General features: G+C 43.1%; 1 protein-coding gene across 1 annotated transcript in view; it reads left to right on the top strand.

Annotated features, from left to right (window-relative positions):
• The first annotated feature begins 4,083 nt into the window (after positions 1–4,083).
• Positions 4,084–16,234, top strand: part of fhdc1 (FH2 domain containing 1) — a 34,954-nt gene continuing 22,803 nt past the window's right edge. Inside the window, exons 1-2 of the mRNA XM_029749406.1 lie at positions 4,084–4,617; positions 12,077–12,138. Of these exons, the coding sequence (XP_029605266.1) occupies positions 4,084–4,617; positions 12,077–12,138 (596 nt within the window). The remainder of the gene's footprint in view (positions 4,618–12,076; positions 12,139–16,234) is intronic.

The following is a 16,234-nucleotide window of genomic DNA, read 5'->3' as shown; positions in this document are numbered from 1 at the left end:
GCAGTCATGAGTGAACAGGGAGTACAGTACAGGAGAGGACTGAGCATGCACCCCTGAGGGGCCGATCAGCGTGGCAGATTTGTTACCTTCCCTTACCACCTGGGGGCGGCCCGTCAGGATGACCAGGATCCAGTTGCAGAGGGAGGTGTTTAGTCCCCAGGGTCCTTAGCTTCGTGATGAGCATTGAGGGCACTATGGTGTTGAACGCTGAGCTGTAGTCAATGAATAGCATTCTCACATAGGTGTTCCTTTTGTCCAGGTGGGAAAGGGCAGTGTGGAGTGCAATAGAGATTGCATCATCTGTGGATCTGTTGGGGCGGTATGCAAATTGGGGTGGGTCTAGGGTTTCTGGGAGAATGGTGTTGATGTGAGCCATGACCAGCCTTTCAAAGCACTTCATGGCTACAGACGTGAGTGCTACGGGTCGGTAGTCATTTAGTTAGGTTACCTTAGTGTTCTTGAGCACAGGGACTATGGTGGTCTGCTCGAAACATGTTGGTATTACAGACTTAGCCAGGGACAGGTTGAAAATGTCAGTGAAGACACTTGCCAGTTGGTCAGCGCATGCTCGGAGTACACGTCCTGGTAATCCATCTGGCCCTGCGGCCTTGTGAATGTTAACCTGTTTAAAGGTCTTACTCACATCAGCTACGGAGAGCGTGATCACACGGTCGTCCAAAACTCTAGAGCTCATCCCGTTTATTCTCCAGTGATTGCATGTTCGCCAATAGAACGGAGGGTAGATGCGATTTGTCCAGTCTCCGTCGTAGTCTCGTCCGGTATCCCACACGCCGGCCTCTACAGCGCCGTCCCCTCCTTCTTCGATTGTTCGTGATCTGGGCCTGATCCAACATAATCAACATATATTTCGCTTCCGACTCGTTGAAGTAGAAGTCCTCGTCCAAATCGAGGTTAGTGATAGCTGTTTTGATGCCCAGAAGCTCTTATCTGCCATAGGAAATGATTGCGGAAACATTATGTACAAAAAAAGCTAAAAAGAAATTCGCAAAATAGCACAATTGGTCAGGAACCCGTAAACTGCCTCTATTCCCTCTAGCCCTATTCCCTCCAGTGTGTGTGTGTGTGTGTGTGTGTGTGTGTGTGTGTGTGTGTGTACACCATGCGACTCTGGAGCAGCTGACTTCGCAGCAAATACATTATGCCAACAACCAGATAGGCGAGTGAGCCAGAGAAGGTGGCTATAACAGCTTTAACCCCCTCCCTCCCACTGCCTGTTTTCCCAATAGCATCTCCTAGCATAGCATAGCCTAGCCTACCTAATCACCACATATCTAGCAGCATCCTTTTAGAAGATGATTCGCCATGGGGTCAAGTGCTCCTCACAGGCCCCATGAATAAGGCATGAGCGACGGGCGAGGACAGGACAGCTGAAGTTGCACTACGAGCAGGCAACACGAGGCCGGCCGTGACGTCAGCCGTATGAATTAGTAAAAGACCCCTGGGATCCGGTGGACAGGGCGCTAACGGATGTAGTGCCGTTGCCATGACACGGAAAGATCCAGAAAACAGCAGGCCTTTGGTTAAAATAGACTAAAGGGTTAGCATAAACGTCTTAAATCCCTGACCCAGGGTCAATTTGATTTTGTTTTGGCTCATATGGTTAATGATAGGGTTGGAGTAGGAAAGGCTGATCTTAAGTCAGTGCTTAGGGGCATACTGGAGCACTGATGTTTCCTGAATAAGATGTTTCCACTGAACCATTATTATGCCTCATATCCAGTTCCTTGTTTTGTCAGGTCAGCTATCCCTTTCCTTGTTTGGAAATGAGTGGCTATCACATGACCAAGGCCATGTCAGCTTAGGTTGTGAGTGATGTGTTGTTCTGAAAGAGAGTTAGTCACCATCACAGAACTATCGGGGTTGATTTGAAAAGGGAGGAAGACCCTATTTGCCTTCCTTATGGTCATGGTCTTTTATCAAACAGACAAAGGGATTAGGATGAGAGAAATGTCTTCCTATCCGTTTTCCGGAGGCTACTCCTTTCATTCTTATTATCAGACAAAACCTGAATGTACTGTACAACAGAAGGTATTGTTAAGGTGGAACTTAGAGATGGCTCACCCAAATTACAAAATTATATATTGGTTTCCTTACCCTGTAAACAGAAAAGATAGCAATCCATGCTTTGGTTTACTTTACCTTGCCACTTTCTCCAAACTTGTTATACTTTTTCTCAAAAAACCTATGCAAGTCAATATCCCCGATATTAACATGCTTTGCATTCAATGTACAAATCATCCTGAATTGAAATGTACTGTGTAGCTCAATAAAGTAACTTTAAGATGATTTTGGCATGTAACACAAAACAACATTTAAGCAATCAGGCTTTGCATGAAATATCAATCAAATTTATTTATAAAGCTGATGTCACAAAGTGCTGTACAGAAACCCAGCCTAAAACCCCAAACAGCAAGCAATGCAGGTGTAGAAGCACAGTGGCAAGGAAAAACTCCCTAGAAAGGCCAGAACCTAGGAGAAACCTAGCGGAACCAGGCTATGAGGGGTGGCCAATCCTCTTCTGGCTGTGCCGGGTGGAGATTATAACAGAACATGGCCAAGATGTTCAAATGTTCATAGATGACCAGCAGGGTCAAATAATAATCACAGTGGTTGTCGAGGGTGCAACAGGTCAGCACCTCAGGAGTAAATGTCAGTTGGCTATATGATCATTGTGCCAGGACTGGTTCAAATGCTTCCTTACAAGAATAATGCATCATATTTTAGTAGAAGCTAAGGTCCTTTATTTATTTAACTAGGCAAGTCAATTAAGAACAAATTCTTATTTACAATGACGGCCTACCCCAGCAACGCTGGGCCAATTGTGCACTGCCCTATAAGACTCCTAATCATGGCCATATGTGATGCAGCCTGGTTTCAAAACCGGAGACTGGAGTGACACCTCTTGCACTGAGACACAGTGCCTCAGACCGCTGCGCCACTCGGGAGTGCAGCGGTTGTTTTGGTCGTTTAAGGTGGTTCGTTTTGGTTTGAGGTGCTTTTCTCTCAAAGTTGACCTTTATGTTTTGTGCCGCTCCTGTGGCAACAGCTGTCTTTGTGATATCAGGTGCTTTGCATATTGAAATGTGGGTTATTGTGCGAACGTCGATGGAGTATTACTCATTTTATGCAAAGGTCTAAGATGATGTCACTCATATAGTAGATTGGTCAGTCCACTCCCAGTCATAAAGGTAGGTCAGTAGAACAACCTATCATCCAATCTATGATATTTAACTCATACATGAGAAAACTTCCACAGAGAAGTGGACTGGGAACTTTAGTACAAATGAAAATCAATCCAATTCAATGGTTTAATACTCTAAAACTATATTCAAATCCACAAAGGGAAAGTGTAAAGAAATGGCATGTTCGCTAACCTGTGGAAAACTAAATACGCTCCTGGCAAATCCATGTTGTTCTTTGGAAACCTTCCAGTAACCCTGGGCATAAGTATGTGTAGACTAGTGTCACCGAACATTTTACACCCAACAGGTTGACTTCAAAAGAATAATGGAGTCTGTCATATCCCTATTGTGGTTTCCCCTCGACCGGGGTGGTTCCCCCTTCTCTCTTTTGATGTGTCGCACCCCTCAATTTCCCCTAATTTAGATTATCCTGGGGACAACACGCATGACTGCCCCCAAATAATCCTCTCTTGTGTTGTTTTTGTACCTCCCTATAGGTCCATGGTGGTTCCCCCAACGACAACTTCCACAGAACGCTCCAGAACCCTACCAAGGCCCAGTTTGGAGTGATGGTATACGGGCAGCAAGATGGAGACAGACGGAATCAGAGAGCATGTTAACCTCACCGTGACTAGACAGAATGTCTATTGTGCTCGAGCTATTTTGACATTTAACCCTTGACCCGTGATTTTATTAGTTTTTAAAACCACAGACAGTTTAGGATTTCTTCGACATACCTGAATAACTTGAGTTTAAGTTGCGTGAAAGGTTGTTAGTTGATTGGGCTACTTCAAACTCTCGAGAGCGAAATTGAGGGCAGAGAGAATCTGACGCAGTGGCCTCTCAGAACTAGGCCCCACCCCAGTGGTGCGCTAGTGTGATGCATGTTATGAGCAGCCCGTCGCTGGCTAATGAGACAGAGAGCTGCAGCAGCGAGTGCAGCAGCGCCGCCACCACCGCCAGCACCACCAGCACCACCTCCGACCTCTCCCCAATGTCAGGCCACACCCCCTCACCTTCTAATCTCCCCTCTCCCTTCCCCAACGAACCCCCCCTGCACCCTACCACACTACCCCACCACTACGCCCCACCGTCACCACCACCCCTGCCCCCGAACGCCCCTCCTCCCCCTCCCCCACCACCAACCTCCCTCTCCAGCCACGGTGTGCGGAAGAAGCGGAGGGTGCGGAGCTTTTTCTGGAAGCCCATCCCGGAGGAGAAGGTGCGGGGCCAGCCCAACATCTGGACCATGGCGGTGCGCTGTCAGCAGCAGTACCAGATCGACGTGCGCTCCGTGGAGGAGCTGTTCGGCCAGCAGGAGGAGGCGCAGGGCCGGGAGGGTGTGCCCGCCACCGGTGGATGCTCCTCAGCCCGCATCACCCGGTCCAGGTCCTTCAAGGAGAACAAGGACGAGGTGAGTCTGACTAGGTAGATTGTGAATGGTGGATGGGGATACGCCCTGACCTGTTTATGTTTTACTGGTGGAATTACAGGACATAAGAGTGCTGGTAGGTCCACTTCACTAGAAAAAGACGTTAGCAGTATAATGTGCTTAACAATGAGTTTTGGGTTTGCGCTAACATGACTAAGATTGACAGGTTGGTATGGCAGTTTGCTCTGTAGTAAAAACAATATAACAAAACATAAATTGACAACAAGAGCAGTATAGACAGACAGTATACTATACCTGAACTCAAAGGTTATTCTTGGAAGTCACTGTACTTATCACAGAACACAAGCTTACAAAACTACTTAACAGCACAGCACAATCAGCTTTGTCTCGAGGGATGGAAATAATACTAACCGATACGAAAGCCAATTTTACGGCATGCGTATCTCGAAACAGGAAACGTGTCAATGGCGAGTGTAGTGTAAATCATTGTATACCCCTGAAAAAGGCTTTGAACGAACTGTAAAGCTATGCCCGCGTGAGACTTAGTGAAGCTAATGTCACAGTTTGACAGTCTGAGCAACCTGGAGGGAATATAGGCTGTTATTTCACAACCCCTATTTCTCAAGGGACTCCAAATATAGCATCATGCTGAACTCTACACCCGAGAACCCTTTGATTGTACGTAGGACATACAGTGCCTTCAGAAAGTATTCACACCCCTTGAGTTTTTCAACATTTCTTTCTGTTATGGCCAGCATTTTAAAATGGATCAAATTGATGTTGTCACTGGCCTACACACAATACCCCATAATATCCAAGTGGAATTACTTTTTTAGAAATGTTTACAAATGAATTAAAAATGAAAAGCTGAAATGTCTTGAGTCAATAAGTATTCAACCCCTTTGTTATGGCAAGCCTAAATAAGTTCAGGAGATAAAATGTGCTTAACAAGTCACATAATAAGTTGCATGGACTCACTCTGTGTGTAATATTAGTTGAATGACTACCTCATCTCTGTACCCCATACAATTATCTGTAAGGTACCGCAGTGAATTTCAAACACAGATTCAACCACAAAGACCAAAGAAGGGCACCTATTGGTAGATGGATACAAAAAGCAGACATTGAATATCCTTTTGAGCGTGGTGAAGTTATTTATTACACTTTGGATGGTGTATCAATACACCCAGTCACTACAAAGATACAGGCGTCCTTCCTGACTCAGTTCCCGGAGAGGAAGCAAACCGCTCAGGGATTTCACCACGAGGCCAATGGTTTTATTTTATTTTATCAGGATCTTTTTTAGTCCTCATTTGGACTAATCTTCCAAGAGCCCTTAAACATTAAAATACAATTTATAATACGATCACATTTTCACATATAACACACTGTTACAAACATACATAATACACTGACATATTGACCAGATAAATACTCTAACAGTCGTTTCTTTCTGGATAACACATAGATGGTGGACAATCTATTCCTAGTATTTACTGAATGTCTGTCTCTTACCAACTGAATACTGTTGTGAATGAGTTTGGCTGATTTAAATCGATTAAATTATGAAATAAAATAAATCCTTGCTGCTTTGTTCTGTGCAATCTGCAGCCTCCTAATTTAACTTGATTATGCATTTTCCCAGACCACAGAACACTAGTTCACCTGACTCCCAATTAATGCTTGGGTTATTTGCTTAAGAATCTTTCCTAGGAAATATTCAGCTATCCTTCTGATCATGCATGCAGTTAAAACATTTTTTTTTACATGCACTCTTAGTAGTTTGGGTTCTGCCACTTCCTCAATTTGTACTCCCCCCATACTTATTTGTATCCCATGCTGTGTTGGCATTTTCCTGGTGGAACAGACAAACATAACTTTGGTTTTCTTGGTGTTTAAAACAAGTTTGTTCTGGCAAACCCACTCCTGATATTTTCCAGATCAACTTGTAGAGCTTGCTGTACCTGTTGAACCGATTGTCTTGCTGTAGAAATTGTAGTATCATCAGCAAATATAGTAGCTTGAGTTTCAGATAAGGCATACGGAAGGTCATTGGTATATATTAAGTAAAGAAGTGGCTCAAGACAACTGCCCTGCGGTATTCCACAGTTTAAAGCGTTTACATTTTTTTATTTCACCTTTATTTAACCAGGTAGGCCAGTTGAGAACAAGTTCTCATTTACAACTGCGACCTGGCCAAGATAAAGCAAAGCAGTGCGACAAAAATAACAACACAGAGTCACACATGGAATAAACAAACATGCAGTCAATAATACAATAGAAAAAGTCTATATACAGTGTGTGCAAATGAGGTAGGGTACAGTCGATGATCAAATAGGATAAACGTACAGTCGAATAACACAATAGAAAAATATATGTACAGTGTGTGTAAATGTAGAAGAGTAGGGAGGTAAGCAATAAATAGGCCATAGAGGCAAAATAATTACAATTTAGCATTAACACTGGAGTGATAGATGTGCAGATGATGATGTGCAAGTAGAGATACTGGGGTGCAAAAGAGCAAGAGGGTAAGTAATAATATGGGGTTGAGGTAGTTGGGTGTGCTATTTATAGATTGGCTGTGTACAGGTACAGTGATCGGTAAGCTGCTCTGACAGCTGATGCTTAAAACCTCTTGAGCGCCTCGTCCCGCAAGCGGGATCAACATCCAGCGAAAAACTCCTAGCGACATTAGCATAACGAAATTTAATATATATATTTTTTCAAATATAGGACTGTCTCATATCGTTTTATAGATACACCTCTCCTGAATCGACCCACGTCGTCCGATTTCAAAAAGGTTTTACAGGAAAAGCAAAACATTAGATTATGTTAGAGGAGTACATGGTAAAAGTAGCAACATAGCAATTTTCCGACCAACCACATGCATCACAAATAACCAAAAAACAGCTAAATGCAGCACTAACCTTTTACAAACTTCATCAGATGACACACCTAGGACATCATGTTACACAATGCATGCATTCTTTTGTTCAATAAAGTTCATATTTATATATAAAAACAGCATTTTACATCGGCACCTGACGTTGACTAACTATTTTCCCTCAAATGCATCCCGGGAAACAGTGCTACAATTTACTAAATTACTATTCGAAAACATTTTTAAAATGTAATATTGTCATTCTAAGATTTATAGATGAATATCTCTTGAAAGCACCTGTCATACCAGATTTAAAAATAACTTTACTGGGTTATCACACTTTGCGGTAAAAGGGGATGCGATACTCAGAAAATTAGCTGGTAAACCTAGCTCGGCGCCATCTTGGAACAATCGCATATCACATCTAATCTTGTATACTATTGTCAATAATCCCTTACCTTTAGTTGTCTTCATCAGAAAGCACTTCCAGGAATCCCAGGTCCACAACAAATGTATTTTCGGTCAAAAAAGTCCATCCTTTATGTTCCATTAGCTTGCTGTTGTTAGCGCGTCTAAAGGCTGTATCCAAATGCTCCGTCGGGCGCGGGACAGCGGTTTCGAAAAATAACTTTTTTCCCCCATTTAGGTTCGTTCAAACATGTCAAACGTTGTATAACATAAATCTTCAGGGCCTGTTTCAACAAGAGAGCCAATAAGATTCGAGGGGGACGATTGTATTGTGTTTCAAAACGTTTCGAAAGGAGGGGGTGATGGCCCTCCTACTGTGACCAATTTCCACAGCGTCTCATTCATTCAGTTTCGACAGTAGAAGGCTCAAAACACTTTGTAAAGACTGGGGACATCTAGTGGAAGCAATAGAAAGTGCTCAATGAACGATAGCTCACGGTGTGATTAATTGGCAAAGATGTGAAGTTGAGTCCACAATTCAGAATTCCACTTCCTGTTTCAATCGGTCTCGGGGTTTTGACTGCCATATGAGTTCTGTTATACTTACAGACACCATTAAAACAGTTTTAGAAACTTTAGGGTCTATCCACAGGTATTAATTATATGCATATCCTAGCTTCTGAGTTTGATTAGTAGGCCGTTGAAAATGGGCACAAATTTTTTCAAAATGCGCTGTGGCGCCCCCTATCCTAGGGTGAGCCCAAGAGGTTAAAGTTAGAGAGGGAGATATAAGACTCCAGCTTCAGTGATTTTTGCAATTTGTTCCAGTCATTGGCAGCAGAGAACTGGAATGAAAGGCGGCCAAAGCAGGTGTTGGCTTTGGGGATGACCAGTTGAATATACCTGCTGGAGCGCGTGCTACGGGTGGGTGTTGCTATGGTCACCAGTGATCTGAGATAAGGCGGGGCTTTACCTAGCAAAGACTTATAGATGACCTGGAGCCAGTGGGTTTGGCGACGAATATGTAGTGAGGGCCAGCCAATGAGAGCATACGGGTTGCATTGGTGGGTAGTATATGGGGCTTTAGTAACAAAATGGATGGCACTGTGATAGACTACATCCAGTTTGCTGAGTAGAGTGTTGGAGGCTATTTTGTAGATGACGTCGCCGAAGTCAAGGATCGGTAGGATAGTCAGTTTTACGACGGTATGTTTGGCAGCATGAGTGAAGGAGGCTTTGTGAGATAGGAAGCCGATTCTAGATTTAATTTTGGATTGGAGATGCTTAATGTGAGTCTGGAAGGAGAGTTTACAGTCTAACCAGACACCTAGGTATTTGTAGTTGTCCACATATTCTAGGTCAGAACCGTCCAGAGTAGTGATGCTAGTCGGGCGGGAGGCGGGAGGTTGAAGAGCATGCACTTAGTTTTACTAGCATTTAAAAGCAGTTGGAGGCCACGGAAGCAGTGTTCTATGGTTTTTAAGCTCGTTTGGAGAATTTGTTAGCACAGTGTCCAAAGAAGGGCCAGATGTATACAGAATGGTGTCGTCTGCATAGAGGTGGATCAGAGAATCACCAGCAGCAAGAGCGACATAATTGATATATACAGAGAAAAGAGTCGGCCCGAGAATTGAACCCTGTGGCACCCCCATAGAGACTGCCAGAGGTCCAGACTACAGGCCCTCCGATTTGACACACTGAACTCTATCTGAGAAGTAGTTGGTGAACCAGGCGAGGCAGTCATTTGAGAAGCCAGGGCTATTGAGTCTGCCGATAAGAATGCGGGGAAGAAAATGAACCATTGATATAGGTGGACATTATTCCATAATGCAATAATTTTGTCAAAATGATTTCATCATCCACTAAATCAAATGCTCACTTAAATCAAAAAAATAGTACACTCACAAACCTGCCATTATCCATAGCACTGAGCCACTGGTCAGTCATGTCAACCAATGCAGTGGTAGTGGAATGGTTTTTGCGATAAGCATGCTGATTGGCTGTAATCAGATCATTATTTTCCATGTGCTCCCGTATTTGTCTACTCGCAATACCCTCCAATATCTTACCGAGTGAGGGGATTAGACTAATTGGTCGACCATTGGCAGGAGTAATGGGTTCTTTGCTGTCTTTCGGGATAGGACACAGTTTAGCGTGCTTCCATACATTTGCAAACGTCCCCTTTTCCAGTGACCAATTCAATATGTATTTCAGTGGAGTTGCAATCTGGGGAGCAGCATAGCGAAGTAAAAAATTGTCCATAAGATAATAACCTGTAGATTTACCATCGGGTAATGACTTCAATAGGTTTCACACCTCTACTGACACCATTTGTAGACAAAAAGAGCAGTTTTTTTGCTCATAATACAATCATCAATCCATTGGACAATAGCTTGTGTGGAAGAATGGGTGTTTACATTATCGCACAGTAAATTAATTTTCTTTGTAAAAAAAATCTGCAAAATGATTTTGCAATATCAGCTGGTTTTGTTATTGTTCTCCCGTCAACCTAGATGTACCAAGTTAACTGTATTCCATACAGTACCAAGTTAACTGTATATAGATGTACCAAGTTAACTGTATTCCCTTAACTGTATTCCATACCTTTTTCGAATCATTTTTACAATCAATAAAAGCATTTTTGTAAAATAACGTTTTTTTCTTACGGTTTAATTTAAGCATCACCCAGTTCATCATCAATCCATGGAGATGAACAAGCCTCAACTGTACTCTTTCTTACTGGAGAATGATGGTCCATTACATCAGTGAGCAAATCAATAAAACATTCTGTAGTGTGATTTAAATCATCCTCTAGACAAATCAGCTCCCAGGGTGCAGCAGCCAAATCATTTTGAAATAGCTCATGATTAAATGTTTAAAAATGTATCTTCACCACAATCCTTGGGGGTTTCTTTGGAACCTTGGTGTTCATGCTTATGGTCACAATATTATGGTCTGTCCAGCCCACTGGCATTGATCTGGCTTTTAAGCATTGCAATGGTATACTACAGAAGATCAGATCAATGCACGTGTCTGAACGGTGACTCAACTTATTTGAAGATCTATTAGTATCATTAACCATTTGTTTCAAACCACAGTTCTCGGCATATCTCATCAATTTAGTTATATTTTAATTATTATGATCCTTCCCATTCATATTAAAATCAACCAAGATAAATACATGTCTGTTTTACTATCTGTATTAAATCAAATCAAGCTTTATTTATACAACACATTTCAGATGTGGAATGCAACGCAATGTGTTTTACTGGATAAAACCCAGAATAAAAAAACGATGAAAATAAAAGCTGAAATATTTACTTCACATATGATATAAAACAAAAGAATTACGCAAACTGAACAACTAAAAAGCACCCTAAGGAAAAGCAAAGCTAAAAATATGTGTTTTAAGATCTTTGTTTTAAATATGTCCACAGTTTCAGCCCCCCTCAGTTTCTCTGGCAGGCTATTCCAGAGGCTGGGGGCATAATAACTAAAGGCTGCCTCTCCATGCTTCTTGGTCCTAGGCTTTGGGGTAGTTAAAAGGCCAGTGCCAGAGGACCTGAGGAACCTACTTGGTACATAACTTAAAAGCATGTCTGACATGTATTGAGGGGGCACAATCGTGGATTGATTTAAAAACGAACCTAATTGACAGAGTGAAAAGTAGAAAACCTGTACATAATACAAAATATTCTAAAACATGCATCCTGTTTGAAACAAGGCACTAAAGTGATGCTGCAAAACATGTGGCAAAGCAAATCATTTTTTGTACTGACTAAAAAGTGTTATGTTTGGTGAAAATCCAATACAACACATTACTGAGTACTGCTCTTCATTATTTTCAAGCATAGTGGTGGCTACATCATGTAATGTGTATGTTTGTAATCGTTAAGGACTTGGGAGTTCTTCAGGATAAAAAAAGAAAAGAGAAAACACTAACAAGTGACATCAATAAGGGATCATAACTTTCACCTGGATTCACCTGGTCATGGAAAGAGCATGTGTTCTTAATGTTTTGTATAGTCATTGTAGATTGCCATAGATTACCAGTTATTTACCAAAATTATTGAAGATCCCGGTAACTTTGGTAAATTACCGGTAGCTTTGCAACCCTAATCTAGCATCACCATCATTCCCACATATATCCTCCTGTACTGAATCATGTTCCTCTCTTTCTACTGTTCTCAGATCAGCATTCTGGACTCCAAGCGAGGCATGAACGTGGGCATTTTCCTCAAGCAATTCAAGAAGTAAGTCTTCCTCCGGTTCTGTTAGAGTAGTTTACATAAAGCGTGCATGAAATTCCACCGATCGGCCTGAGACGCATTGTGCGACACACAACGCCGTTGTGTAACTGGTGGCATCCTTAGTCCGGCACGCTAGGTTGACCACTTGGGGATAAGGTCACGTGTGTGTGCATGGATGTCTGTAATTATGGAGTTCTCTGTATTTACATTTTAGTCATTTAGCCGACGTTCTTATCCAGAGCGACTTACCTGAGTAATTAGGATTATGTGCCTTGCTCAAGGCACATCTTTCACCTAGTCGGCTAGGGGATTCAAACCACCGACTTTATGATTACCAGCCCAACGCTCTAACCGCTAGGCTACCTGCTGCCCCTGTATAGTTGTCAATGGGTTAGGGCAGTGGTTCTCATTCCTGGTTCTGTGGACACAAAGGGGTGAATTTTTGTTTTTGCCTTCGCACTACACACCTGATTCAAATCATCAAAGCTTGATGATGATTTGATTTGCACCCCTTTGGGTCTCCAGGACCAGGTTTGAGAACCACTGGGTTAGGGTATTTCCATAGAGGGGCGAGGCCAATTATAGTACAACTAGTATGAACTATCTGTGCCTGTTGCATTTGTTGTTCAAAGCATGACCTATGAATGACCTTTATTTGTGTTTACCGAACTCGTGTCCTGTGCTTGTATGTGCATGCCTGTTTGTGCAGGTGTGTGTGTGTGTGTTTTTGAGTATATCTCTGTGCAGGTGTGTGTGCATGCATGCATGCTCCCACGCACTCGTATGTGCATATTTGCGTCATTCGTCTGTTTCTCTTTACCTGTCTCCATAGCAGCCAGGTGCTTAGTGGACAGTCCAGCTCTCCTCCCACTGGTCCCTAGAGTAATCAGACACAGCTTTAGCCCTTATTATATCTGACTGACTTTTCCATCGCGAAACAACGTAGCTCAAATGCTAAATGGTACCAACTCCCAAGGTGACCTACCATGCGCTCAGACTGAAGTGCTCACTGATGCCTACTACTCTATATAGGAAGATACTTTATTGTAATACAACTTGCCATGACAGTATAGTGTTTAAATCAAAATGCTATTGAAATCCTTTGGGTAAATTCTAGCTGGTTTGCCAATCTTTTTATGCTTGTCATTGTCTTATTTGGCAAGACGACACTGCTGCACAGTTGGATGCAGAAACAGTGTCTGCAGGCTACAACTTCCCTAAATGCCAAGAAAAGCTAGATGATAAAGGTTTCCGATTCTGTATTAAACATCGTCATAACCGGGCTGACCACGAAGGACATAGCGGAATCGTAATGAAGTTTCTCGTCTAAGACCTTTGAAAACTCACATAAGGATCAGAGTCCCTTGTCTGAAAGCCCCCAAGCTCCAAGCTTTCTGTCCTATTTGAGTGTCTTAGGTCTAATTTATATCTTACGTGTACACAACGCAAGTACAGAATTAGCTACACAAATTGGATGTCCTGCGTTCTTGCAAAGCAAAAATATGCAAACATGTGCAGCAACGCCATTTTGTAACTTAACACAACTACGCAGGATCGCCATTTTGCATATTTCATTGCGTTCTTGCGTTGCGTACATACGTAAAGTATAAATAAGGCTTAGACTCATTTTAGATATTTTAAAGTTTCTGTCTAGGGATATTGAAGTCCCTCACCCTAAAATCTCCATGTTTTATACAGCAGTAGTTTTAATGAAAAACCTCTGGAGTTGTTTTTTTAATCAAAGTATTTCTTTACCCAGCCTGACTGGGCATATACTGTATTATTCAGTGTGTGTGTGACTGGCAGTTCTCTCCTCAGCTCAAACACACAGTTAATAAGTATGGCGTGGGGACATGATGGCCTGCAGAAGAAGTATAGTCTGGCCTTAACACATCACTGGCTGTGCATATATCCTTAAAAGGCCCCCGCAAAATTGTTTTATGTAAAAAATGATAATTTCTTTGGACCATTTCCTACATTTACTGAGGAATATAGCAGTATTGACCCTGAAGATATCTACTCAGGAAGAGCAATGCACCGCATACAATACACATTCACACACACACGCACACATGCACGCACACACACACACACAAAATACAGTCACAGAGAAGGTTTTAGTAATATCACAAAATGGACCCTCAGATTATCTGGGTTGATAATCCAGGAGAAAAGGTCTACATTGTTTTATTCATGTTTAATTGGTGGCGATAGCTTTGGCTAGCAATAAGTCCTATGTATTACATAAGCAGTCTGGAGTGGCTAATGCTAACTCACTATGGTGTGGTAGACTGAGAGAGAGTTGTAGCTCGGGATTTGCATGCCAGCACAGAGCATGTGCTATATACACTCAGCTTGTACAACTGATGTACAACACATTTGACACAATGGGTGTGATTCAATTGATATTTTTGTGATACTAATTGTTGTTTACACAACCATTGTGTGGTGTCTCCACAATGCGTGTGTAATTATTTTTGTGCAGAAAAACTCTCCCTTGTATCACAATGGTTGTGCCAAGTTTTTCATCAATAAGTGCATCGATGACGTCGTCCCCACAGTGACCATACGTACTTACACCAACCAGAAGTCATGGATTACAGGCAACATCCGCACTAAGCTAAAGGGTAGAGCTGCCGCTTTCAAGGAGTGGGACTCTCACAAGGAAGCTTATAAGAAATCCCGCTATGCCCTCAGATGAACCATCAAACAGGCAAAGCATCAATACAGGTCAAAGATTGAATCGTACTACACCGGTACCGATGCTCATCGCATGTGGCACGCTTGCAAACTATTGCAGACTACAAAGGGAAGCACAACCGCGAGCTGCCCAGTGACACAAGCCTACCAGATGAGCTAAATTACTTCTATACTTTGAGGTAAGTAACACTGAAGCATGCATGAGAGCATCAGCTGTTCTGGACGACTGTGTGAGCACGCTCTCCGTAGCTGATGTGAGTAAGACCTTTAAACAGGTCAATATTCACAAGGCAAGACGGATTACCAGGACGTGTTCTCCGAGCATGCGCTGACCAACTGGCAAGTGTCTTCACTGACATTTTCAACCTGTCCCCGACTGAGACTGTAATACTAACATGTTTCAAACAGACCACCATAGTCCCTGTCCCTAAGGTAACCTGCCTAAATGAGTACCGTAGCCATGAAGTGCTTTGAAAGGCTCACATCAACACCATTATCCCAGAAACCCTAGGCCCAGTCCAATTTGCATACCGCCTCAACAGATCCACAGATGATGCAATCTCTATTGCACTCAACACTGCCCTTTCCCACCTGGACAAAAGGAGCACCTATGTGAGAATGCTATTCATTGACTACAGCTCAGCGTTCAACACCATAGTGCCCTTAAAGCTCATCACTAAGCTAAGTACCCTGGGACTAAACACCTCCCTCTGCAACTGGATCCTGGACTTCCAGACGGGCCGCCCCCAGGTGGTAAGGGTAGGTAACAACTCATCCGCCACGCTGATCCTCAACACAGGGGCCCCTTAGGGGTGCATGCTCAGTTCCCTCCTGTACTCCCTGTTCACTCATGACTGCATGGCCAGGCACGACTCCAACACCATCATCAAGTTTGCCGAACAGTGGTAGGCCTGATCACCAACGACGATAAGACAGCCTATAGGGAGGAGGTCAGAGACCTGGCTATGTGGTACCAGGACAACAACCTCTCCCTTAACGTGATCAAGACAAAGAAGATGATTGTGGACTATAGGAAAAGGAGGACCGAGCACGCCACCATTCTCATTGACGGGGCTGCAGTGGAGCAGGTCGAGAACTTCAAGTTCCTTGGTGTCCACATCACCAACAAACTATCATGGTCCAAACACACCAAGACAGTCATGAAGAGGGCACGACAAAGCCTATTCCCCCTCAGGAGACTGAAAAGATTTGGCATGGGTCCTCAGATCCTCAAAAGGTTCTACAGCTGCACCATTGAGAGCATCCTGACTGGTTGCATCACTGCCTGGTATGGCAACTGCTCGGCCTCTGACCGCAAGGCACTACAGAGGGTAGTGCATACGGCCCAGTACATCACTGGTGCCAAGCTTCCCGCCATAGACTGTTCTCTCTGCCACCA

Source organism: Salmo trutta, chromosome 4 (assembly GCF_901001165.1).
Source record: "Salmo trutta chromosome 4, fSalTru1.1, whole genome shotgun sequence".
NCBI classification, from domain to species: domain Eukaryota; kingdom Metazoa; phylum Chordata; class Actinopteri; order Salmoniformes; family Salmonidae; genus Salmo; species Salmo trutta.
The sequence above is the reverse complement of the archived record's forward strand: the minus strand, read 5'-3'. Positions and strand labels throughout refer to the sequence as shown.